Source organism: Mytilus trossulus, chromosome 14 (genome assembly GCF_036588685.1).
Source record: "Mytilus trossulus isolate FHL-02 chromosome 14, PNRI_Mtr1.1.1.hap1, whole genome shotgun sequence".
In the NCBI taxonomy this organism is placed as follows: domain Eukaryota; kingdom Metazoa; phylum Mollusca; class Bivalvia; order Mytilida; family Mytilidae; genus Mytilus; species Mytilus trossulus.
In genome coordinates, this window is record NC_086386.1 from 30,737,187 (window position 1) to 30,749,010 (window position 11,824).

The window sequence follows — 11,824 nt, forward strand, 5'->3', positions numbered from 1 at the left end:
GCTTTATGTTCCTAATGTATTGCTCATCATTTACTTAAATTCACATGTATGAAGAAAAATGTTTTAGTTAATACAACAGAAAAAGATTGTCCATGCTTTTAGTGTCCGATAATTCAATAATGACAGTCTATCAAACAATTTGTACTCGTTCAAGTAACTTCTTAAGACAGATTGCATGACAAATATAAGTCTGTGACCGATTCTTTGTATAGAAATTTTTACATTGAGAATAATGCATTAAAATTTGTCTAGGTTTTATTGGTTTTGTTTTGTCTTGTTTTGTTTTGTTTTTGTCTTGTTTGATCTTAGTTAAAATGAATACAGCTTTAAAACAAATACATCTTTTAGCTTATAGATTAAAGGGAAAAAAAATGTTTTAACATTTTATAAATATACACCTGGTCAAATAAGATTTAACTTAAAAACTATATACTTACTTGTTGAAATAGTAATTAAGTTGTCCAGTAAAAAGAAATAAAATAATACTTGTAATAGAACTAGCTTTCTTCTCCATAATTTATCAAGCGAACTTAATATGTTTGAATCAGAATTATAATTATAATAAATACTTCCTCAGACTTATGGTTTTTACATAGGACATTAAATTCAAAACACGAATTGCATTTGAACTATATAAATATGAAAGGGTATACAAAACATAAGGAAGGAATTCTTTTCAATTATAATCTTTTCATGTTCTCACGAAATATAACTTATCACAATGTTTAAAAAAAAAATTAAAAAGAAATCACCCTTCATACTTTTTTTTCAATCGGCAATCCTCGGGTAACTCCGCTTCTCTCCTTCTATACGTTAGAATCGGCCGAGTTGTGACGATTGATATATCTTTAATACAACATATTAAAAAGAGGATCGATGATCAAATGATGGGGATTATATTCCACATGTTTTCTGAGAGTACAATTACCATAGTATGATACCTGAAATAAACGGAGGAGTATTCCGGGCAGGGATTTACACAATCATAACTACATGTCCAATAGTGACAACTCTATTGAGCTTTTCAGACATGAGAAGACAATATTTATATCAGATTTTATATTTGCTATTTTTCACTTCCCCTTTTCGTGTGCATCAAGCTTATGATACTGTACTGTAGAAATTATTCTTTATTTTCAATCATTTCAATCTCCTTTCTCACAAACATTTAAAATGAGTAATTCGAATGTAAAATACCAACTTAAAATAACTAATATAGGCAACGGTACGTCCTTCAACAATGAGAAAAGCCCTCACCGAAAAGTCGGCTACCAAAGGCCGCGACATGAAAATATAAAACAATTCAATTGAGAAAACTAACGACCTTATTTATTGGTTTATAAAAAATATTGAGTATTCTATGACGTCACAATATTGGTATAACGTTACAAACGTGTCTATGGGCAACGGTATTGACTGCACCAGCGAAGTTGTTCTTTCCAGTAGCGCTGTATGTCTGTTTGTATAAAATGACATCGTATGAACTGTTTAATCCTGATTCCATTGAATTCAAAAAGAGACAGTAAGTAAACGCAACTAATTCAAAATTAACCAAGTTTTATGTCATCATAGTCTTGAAATAAATTGGTAATTAATAAAAATGATTTAAAAAATAAGGTGTAAACCAAATTTTTATTCAAAAACTTATTTTTTGACAGACAGTTTGGTTTTATTTAAATTAGTTCTGTATATCTTACATATCATTTAGGGAACCATAATTAATTTTGATATGTTATGGATCCAAGAGAATTATTATTAGCTTGACTATATAAACATTACCTTTTGATACGCATGCAGCTTTGTCTAATTAGTGCGCATAGTTATCATATAGCAATCAATAGTTTACTTGAAATGAACAATTCGTAATTTTTAAAATCACTGAGTATAGACAACTGTATGTACTTCAACAATGAGAAAACCCCATACCGTATGGCCGGCTATAAAAAGGCCACGACATGAAAAATATGTCACAATTTATTTGGGAGTACTAACGACCTAATTCATATTTGAAAAAAAATACGAAAAAGAAATATGACAGACGCGAACCAACGACAACCACTGATCTACAGGCTCCTGACATGGCACAGGCATATAAAGAACCCTCTCATAACCTGGTGTAACAGTTAAACATAAGAACAAATATTAATTTCTTCATAAATGCGCATTTTTTTTAATAGTTTGATAACCTCGCATTACAAACATGCAAAAGTTGACTATCTCGAGAGCATAAATATTGCATCTAAGGTTTGAACGATCGAATAATTATTAGTATGTGCATGATTTGTTGAAGTTACTACTGATAAAGGAATAACTGTCCATTATTCAAATTTTTCTATCATACAGTTTAACCGATTTGACTTTCTGGAAACATTATGCTGAGGAGAAAGCATCATACCATGATTTATTATCAAAGAAAATGTTAAAAACGGTCAATGAATACAGGAAGAAATTAGTAAAGATAGATGGCTTCAAAGGTTTGTAAATAATATCCGCGTACATTGTGTACGATTTACGACTCCATATTTGCTCAACAATCAAGGAAAACTTACCTTTTTTTTTATAATTTGATGATATGTTTACTTAGGATCAATCTTAGTCGTAAGTTTTTTTTGTGAAATCGACTCCTGGACTGCAACCTACTATGGTAGTGTACAACACATATCTTAACTGCTTTACAATCCGGGAGCACCATTACAATTGTCTAAGCGTAAGACAATCTTTTATTTACTAATATTAGAGTACTGGAATCTGCATGCCCACAAAATAAATGCTAGTGTGAATAGCATGAGTTAGTAAATATTGCACTTGTACATTCAATGGCATGTCTTTGTGCAGTTTATCGGAGTTTCGTGTCGATTTGTTGCATATTCTTCTAATAAAAAACATCTTTTTTAATTTGTAGATTTTCCACTGTTGAAATCCTTCGAGGCAGCTATGACACGTGATGAAATACAAGCAGAAGAACTGCGATCTGTTGCTTCCAGTTTCTCTTGTCTTACCCGGGATTTACAAAGGTAAGAGTCCGTAAGACAGTGTTTATTCACACGGTCTTTTTATCATACTTATCTTGTGTCCTTTAGATCATTGACAATCTCAACTTGTTTCGTGAGCTTTCAAAGTTTTTATGTTTAAGTACATCGCTTAATGTGGATTTTTATGCCCCACCTACGATAGTAGAGAGGCATTATGTTTTCTGGTCTGTGCATCCGTTCGTCCGTCCGTCTGTCCCGCTTCAGGTTAAAGTTTTTGGTCAAGGAAGTTTTTGATGAAGTTGAAGTCCAATTGACTTCAAACTTGGTGCACATGTTCCTTATGATATGATCTTTCTAGTTTTAATGCCAAATTGGAGATTTTACCCGAATTTCACGGTCCACTGAACATAGAAAAAGATAGTGCGAGTGGGGCATTCGTGTACTGAGGACACATTCTTGTTTTATACATTATTCTGTTCAAATAATGATAATATAAGATATATTGAAGTATATTTTCGTTTTCAGTGAATTAGACAGTATATCTACATCAGAATATGAGAAAGAAGCAGTTGCTTTTAGAAAACTAGTAAAGATACATTCCAAGGTTTTAAGAGAAACTGAATCGGACAGAGATGTGAGTTCATTTATGTATTTACCTTACATATTAACCAGACAGTTCTATCTTAGTTTTGTTCATCACTACAACATGCATCTGTTGCTCTTTTAAAATTCCCATTTTTTTTAAAATTGGAGGCTAATAAGAAACTTCGTCGTAATTATTAAACAACAATGCTTTAAACCTCAGCACTCTCCTGAAAAGACAGTTGTCGTATAATTTTGTGTCGCATGCTTTTTTGAATACTCTAAATTGCCAAAATTTATCATTTTGATTTGATTTTCAGAAAATTAGCCATGTTGCATTTAAACTAGAAAGAATATATACAAATGCTTGCAAAAATGAAAAGTACAATTCCACAAAACAGCTACTAGACAACACAATTGCTAGTTACGATATCCACAAAGAAAGCGAGCTGCTTCTTCGGGCAAAAATCATTTCAGTAAGTATGTGTTTCATTTATCACCTACCTGTATCTCACATTCTACATCCCTAGAGATACCCATACAACATGTACAAAGCCTAAGCGTACCTTATGAAAAGTATTTGGAAATATGTAAAAAGCCATATTTGTTTTTTTATTTCAAATAAGAAAATTTATTCATATTTTAAGATAAAGGGAGAAATTCATAATGATATAGGATTATTGCAAATATTTATGAATTTTATTACGAACCAGCAAACGGATGCACGAACGAAAACAATTGTCACTTTTAAATCCAGCTTCATTAAACAAAAAACCTTAAATAAAACAAAACAAAACTTAAATTTAGTCTTAGATGCATGATTTTGTGTAATAGTTGTTAGTTGCTTTGCAGTAACTGCGAGTACTCTCATATCTGTACTTAGTGTCTTTTTGTTGTTGGAATGTACAAGTACCCGGCCACGTCCACTTGTATTTGTAGTATTTGTATTGTTATCCATCTGATGTATTAGGACTTTTTCAACTGATTTTTATAGTCCGTTCTTATGTTGTACTGTTACCCCAATGTCCCAGGTTAGGAGGATGGTTGGGATCCCACTAACATATTTAACCCCGCCACTTTCTCTATGTATGTGCCTGTCCCAAATCATAAGCCTGTAATTCAGTGGTTGTCGGTTGTTGATGTGCAACATATTTGTGTTTTTTTTGTTTTTGTACATAAACTAGGCCGTAGGTTTTCGCATTTTAATTGTTTTACATTTGATTTTGGGGGATTTATAGATGACTATGCGGTATTGGCTTTGCTCATTGTTGAAGGCCGTACGGTGACCTATAATTTTGAATGGATGTGTCATTTTGCTCTCTTGTACCACACCACACCACACCACACAACACAATGATGCGAATACTTAAATCTAATTATCTTTTTAAAAAAAATTCACGAAAAGGTAAAGGAGGAATGTGTCAAAGACAGAAACCCCAACAAAGAACATAAAACGGCCGAAGGTCACAAATGAGTCATTAACATAGCGAGAAAATCCAGCAACCGCCCCAAACAAAATGTGAACAAGTTCAATAAAAATGCACATCAAACTCCAAAACATATAAGTTACTCAAAATTTAAAAAAAAAAATCATACAAGATCAGAGGCTTCATAAAGACCAGACGCTACTGACTTGTGATAGGTGCTAAAATGAGGTGTTGAACATGTTATCTGAGATCCGAACCTTCCATCTATACATCTAGCCAATGTAGAATAAACAAAAACACAGCAATACGCAAAGTAAAACTCACTTTAAAAGAAATTCGATTTTTTTTTTATTGATTACGGGTTTGGTGTTGTTAATGTTATCACAGTGGAATTTATTAAAATGATTAACTTTGAAAATAATTTAATTCAGAAGTCTGAGGAGCTCAAGAAATTATGGCTGGAAGAAGAGAAAGAAAGGCTTGATGTTCTACTGAGGGGATGGAAAGATTGTTTAACTGCTGAAAATCAGCTTCTTAAACATAGACACCAAGGTCACGGAGACAGAGCATTAAAGATTGCTGACAATATTTATAATGCAGATGTTTGTTCTGAATTGGCTATCATGAGAGTGTCGCCTCACAAGTACAGAGATTTCGAGGTAAATGAAATTAATATTATCACTTGAAAGGATTTTAATTACACTCTGAAACAACAACAAAAAATAATATATATGTCAATGGCATATTAATTCAATATACATGTATATAAAAAAAGTAAAGTTCCGTTTTATTTCATACGTTCGTTGCTACATTGTTCATTCTTCAAATATCGAATTGGTTTGTCTTTTTTCATACAAATTAAATTTGTATCAGATTCTCATATGTACATAAATGATAAGTATGGTAGCATGTGTATTTTAGGAAAGTTCAACACTGGTAAGCAAAGCAGCAAAGCATTTAGATACGGGCGAAAGGTTGAATACCACAGAAGAAGAAATTACAAAATTACATAGTAAATCGCGGTGCAGAACAGCAGTCGGTGTCGTAGGAAAAAAGAACAACACAGAAGAAAAGCACTGTAAATCATTGACAATACTCCAAACACCAGATGCTAGTATATCACATGAACATAATCGATCAGCTACACTTCCGGCAAGCGAAAGACGTAAAACAAATCGTCGAAAGGACAGGCACCTGGTACATTCAAGTGATAAAGACGACAATAGGTATGATATATCTCGACGTCGCAAAACGAAAATGAGAAACGAACATGCAACGTTAGTACCCTACCACCCAGAGGATAACCAGTGTACAGAGGTCCAAGATTTATATAAAGAGGGCGACATTACGACCGATGATGAAAACCTGTCGGTTTTTGGTGATAAAAGATTGAAAAACGGTTAGTACACAATTCCCCCTATTACTTTTTTAACAAGATATTTACCACTCACACAACTGACAAGGCTTAATTCTTTCATTACTTTGTATGCATATGATATATAAACTTGAATAGCAGGAATTGTAGTTTCAAAATTTGTGATGACAAAAAATATTTGTTGGTATAAATAATTACTTATATGTAATTATTGGCCTTCGGCTGTCATCTGCTCTTTGGTTGGGTTGTTGTCTCTTTGACATATTCCACATTTCCATTCTCAATTTAATGTATGCTTAATTTTAAAATTTAACTCTTTTAGGTAAGACTAAAACGAAGATAGAATCTGGAGATGGCATAAAAACCACAAAATGTAGCAGTAAGAAAGTATATGCTCGAGTTATACCACAAAGAAGACAGACAGCAGATATAAGACGTACTGTTACCCAGCATGATGATTCTAATGGAGGTTAGTCATGTTTTTTCAATTTCTTTTTAAATTCTGAAATATATTAGTCAATTATTGTTCGATTAAGTTTACAATTATACATTGAAGAAGTTAAAGACTTAATTTTTAACATTACCTCGTGAAAACTTCGAAAAACATCATGTAACTCAGACGACATTATCAATGCAAAAATACTGTATATATCTATATTGCACATGCATATATCTAGTAGCTAATTCAGTATAGAGTTTAATGAAACAGTTTGTTTGTTTGTTTGCGTATTTCTCATCTTCAATTGAATTGTCAATGAATAGCCACTCAAAGCTTAAGAATTATTTATTGTCCGATGGTGAAATAAATTGAAAAAGATTTTACCTTCGTTTGATCATCTTTGATTCAATGCCTACTGCTTTAACGAACAAACGAACACCGCAGATTTTGTATACAAGTAGTATGATTTATAAGATCAACGTTAAGAGAAAAAAAGTTCTGAGAATACTGTTTACTCTTGCAATTTCAGCATCGCTTGATTCCTCTGATGATGAGTCGACCTTCACAGATAGTGGGAGTGTGGCATCAACAGGTCATTGTTCATCTGTTAAATGTGGTGGTATTTCCAGTGAAGCAACACTGACTGCAAACAGAAAGGGGAGTAAAGTACCAGTCTCCGACAGTGCAACCTTTTCTTATTTGTCTGCATTTGAGATACTCAATCTGAGAGAAGTTGCTACAAGACGGCTAAATGTTTGTATCCACTTAGTCGCTACTGAGACGTATAAGAGCAACGACTTTGAAAAGTTGTCTTTGAAGAAAGGTATTTTTAAAAATACAAAGATATATAAGATATTGCATGTAAGAATTAAATGGCTCATTTGAAAACGGAAAGATTGAATTTTATAAGCCTTATCGATATATTTAGCACGAAAAGTAATTCAGAAAATGTTTTCAATGAAACGTTAAATCAGGGGATATTTCTGAAATAAGGATGGTGAGGTGCAAAGGAAAGAAGGTTTATATTGAATAACGTAAATCTATAAAGTTGTAGATAGAAAGAATGCTAAAATTAGTGCCAATATGCAAACATTTGTGGGTTTCGTATTACTTTTAGTCTAACGTTTTCTTAGTAGCCTTTTGTAGGTCTCGACTTGTCTTTTCATCAATTTCCTTTTTTTTTGCATTGTTCGACGTATGAGTTTTGATTGTCCATCGGTCTTATAATATTAATTCCCAAATTGTCCATTTGATATTTTCGGTTTGTATGCCCCGCCGTAGACGACGGGGACATTAAGTGCTACTTTTAGCTGTTCGTCCCTCCCATTTCCGATTGTTTGAAGCTTGGTGATTGCATTTGTGTCCTCAGACAAGTTCCTCTTTTATTCTTCCTTTAATCTTCTATTTTGTCAGATTACAAGAAAATCTGTCACTAAGCTAAATATAAAATAAAAAGCTGTTGTGTGGTTGAAAATGAGACGACTATCCACCAACACCAAATGATGTAGACGGGATGTTGATGCAACTATATAGTTCATCGTAATGCCTTCAACAACGAGCTAAATCGTGATCATAAAGAATATTCCTTCATTAGTTTTTAGTGAAAGTAATAGAATAGGACACAAAATATGTATCTCTTTTTTTCATAAATTTAAAACTGTATGATTCCGAAGTTAGAGATGACGTAACTATGACAGCCATATGTTGATGTCTAATGTATTCTGCTTTTTATTTGATTTAGGAGAATCGATAGTTATGATGCAAACTCCAACAACAGATGGCCTGGCATTTGGATATAAGAAGATTCGACTTAACACTAAGAAGAAACACGGCCTTTTCCGTGTAAATTTAACCAAAATTGACTATTCTGTGAATCAGAATCTTGAAAATGTATTAAGAATTAAACAATAAAAACATGTTTTGTCTTAATTTTGACATATGGTGGTTATTCCGGGTTGATTCCAATATTATTTCATACAGAATCCCCTATCATATCAATATGCTTGGCCGTTTTTATGCCCCATTTATGGCCGTTATGTTTATTTGGTCTGTGGGTCCGTTTGTCAGTTCGTACCGCTTCAGGTTAAAGTTTTTGGTCGAGGTAGTTTTTGATTAAGTTGAAGTCCAATCAAATTGAAACTTAGTACATATGTTCCTTATGATTATGATCTTTCCTAATTTTAATGCCAATTTAGAGATTTTCCCCCATTTTCACGGTCCATTGAACATAGAAAATGATAGTGTGGGTGGGGACTCCCTGTACTATGAACACATTCTTGTTTGTATTCTGAAGTGCTATGAAATTGTCATGCAGGTCTCACAATACTACTTTCATAGCTAAGGGTTCAAGGTCAACTGAACTCGACAAAATTTTCATGTATTCTTATATAAAACATATAAAATTTGACTTATTACATAAATAGCAAATGAGGTACCGACCCCGTTACCGAAACTTGACACGAAAACCATGTGATCAAGGTAAGGGGAACATCGTCAACACACTTTGCTGCCTCTATGATCCAAAGATAGACATTCTTTACTATCAGAATATGAGAAACTTACCTAATCGCAAAGAAGAATGTTTCAATCAACCAATTAACCAAGGAAAAATTATCGTAATCTTGCAATAACTTCTAGACGGTCGAATAAAACATTACAACGAATCTATAGATCATATCTTGGAATTACAAGTGATTGAAAAAATAAAATTTATTGACATGAAAAATAACAAATTGAATTTAGAGACTCAACTCGACTGACGATATATAAGGTCTGTTGATCATTATTTAGTTAAAATTGTTTGCTCACTAGTCTATATCTGCAATTATAGTTTCCGCCATTATATGTATCACAATGAGCAGCTGCGCCATGAGCGCATGATACGCCCGACGTCTTGTGAAGAAGTCTTGTGCAATAATCATAAATAGTTTCTGAGAAAGTTTTAAGCAATAAATATAAATTGTTTTATTTACAAAAAACTAAATATTACTAAAATAAAATTTTGAATCAAAACCAAAAAGTATACAGATCTTTAGATTATTATAACAAAGAAGTGTGTAAATTAAGTTTTAAGCAATAATCATAAATTATTTTTGAGATATGGTGCAACATGTAAAAAAAAAAAACTCCTCTGTTTTACAAAATACTAAATGACTCAAAATAAAATTTTAAATCATCACCAAAAAATATACAGATCTTTAGATTAATATGACAAAGAAGTGTGTACAGTTTTAAGCAATAATCATAAATCATTTTTGAGATACGGCACCTGTCATAAAACCCTCCCCCTTTTTTTTTACAAAATACTCAATAACTCAAAAATGAAATATTGAATCATTACCAAAAAGTATAAAGATATTGAGATTAATATAACTGAGAAGTGTTTAAAGTTTTAAGTCATAATCAAGAATAGTTTTTGAGATCAGTGCGACATGTGAAAAAAACACACCCCTGTTTTAGTTATAAAGTGCCATAACTCAAAAAGTTTAAATCTTATTTTTACCAAAAAGTATAGATCATTTGACCATCATAAGAAACAACTACTGTAAACCAACTTAAATTTGGGAGGGACTTATTTTTGCGACTTTCACGATTAGAAAAATGACGCGAATTTAAATCGCGAATATGTATAACTTGGATCTTACCTTAACTAAACACCTCTAGTAAATTAAGAAAATAGCCAAATCAAATAGCTGCGAAGTTGACTAGATAGGCCTAAACGGGAAATAAAGTATCCGCGAAAATAAATTGGTTTACATGATATTACGTTTCATGAAATTTGGATAAGTCGTTCTCAAGTTACGGTTCGACATGTTTACGCTGGACAGATGGATGGACACCAGATATTTGTATACCATAATACGTCACTTCAAAATTTTGACCGGCGTATTAAAAAGGTACTGGCCCAGTAACAGTGGTCTTATCAATATCAACTAGGAGCTAAGACACGATTTGACTTATTGGTAGATTTTATTTTGCTGATAATTTAAGCTACATGTAGTTTCCCTCTATCTTCTATAGTTTCCACTATCATTGGTTATATCGTCATTCTACATCACTGAAAAACTTCTTCTATTATGTTTCTTATTAAGTTAATAAGTTTACCTGTTCTCTTCTATATGTGATCTATTCAGTTGTGATACATACTAGTGCACCTAGGATTGACTAGCTTAATTGTATAAGCCACAAATAATAATGAAATTATATAGAAAAACAGTGACATTGTTGACCTCTAGATCTCTTCTTTTTTTGTTTATTTTCAGAAGGGTTGTCTCTCTGAAGTAAATCCAATAATCGTTTAAATTCATATTAACATTGCTACTGAGTTTTCTTTCACAACACAGCTACATGTAGAGGGCAATAGTATTTTATCTAGGCCTGCAGCTGCCACTTGCTTTCTGTGTGTGATGAATTGTATTTTGATAACATACTTGTACTTCAGTCAAATAAAATTGGGAGTTTTACCATAGTTGCAAACCGTAAAGCTATTAGAGAGGATGAAGTACGAAACCAAGCATTGGCCAATCAAAATCCAGAACTGTATTTTGCTAATTTGCTTTGCCATATTAAAACGATTACACAAACAAAACAAAAATAACAAAAGTACACACACTGTAATGTCTCGCCTGCTTTACTTGTTTGAATTCATGTAAAAAGTCTGTGAATTGAATAAGAGTTCACAGTCATATGAACGATACCAGACAGACAAGTAGCAAGTAAAATGAGAAAAAGACCAAACCACAATTACATATATACATAGCATTGTCATATGAACCATAAAATTGAGGTAAAGGTCAGATGAAACCCAACAGTTAGATATGTACACCTTACAATCAAATTATCATTCCACAAACTAAATATAATTTGACCTATTGCTTAAATATGGTACATGGTAAACGATTACACAAACAAAACAAAAATAACAAAAGTACACACACTGTAATGTCTCGCCTGCTTTACTTGTTTGAATTCATGTAAAAAGTCTGTGAATTGAATAAGAGTTCACAGTCATATGAACGATACCAGACAG

The 11,824-nt window shown here is 32.4% G+C and overlaps 1 protein-coding gene across 1 annotated transcript; it reads left to right on the top strand.

Moving 5' to 3' along the window:
* The first annotated feature begins 1,380 nt into the window (after nucleotides 1-1,380).
* Nucleotides 1,381-8,713, top strand: LOC134696034 (uncharacterized). Its single transcript, XM_063557584.1, has 10 exons — nucleotides 1,381-1,522; nucleotides 2,344-2,474; nucleotides 2,903-3,014; nucleotides 3,498-3,606; nucleotides 3,875-4,030; nucleotides 5,413-5,640; nucleotides 5,903-6,380; nucleotides 6,679-6,825; nucleotides 7,325-7,618; nucleotides 8,537-8,713. Exons 1-10 carry the CDS (start codon nucleotides 1,470-1,472, stop codon nucleotides 8,704-8,706), a joined length of 1,878 nt encoding a protein of 625 aa, XP_063413654.1. The 5' UTR covers nucleotides 1,381-1,469; the 3' UTR covers nucleotides 8,707-8,713.
* Nucleotides 8,714-11,824: the final 3,111 nt, after the last annotated feature.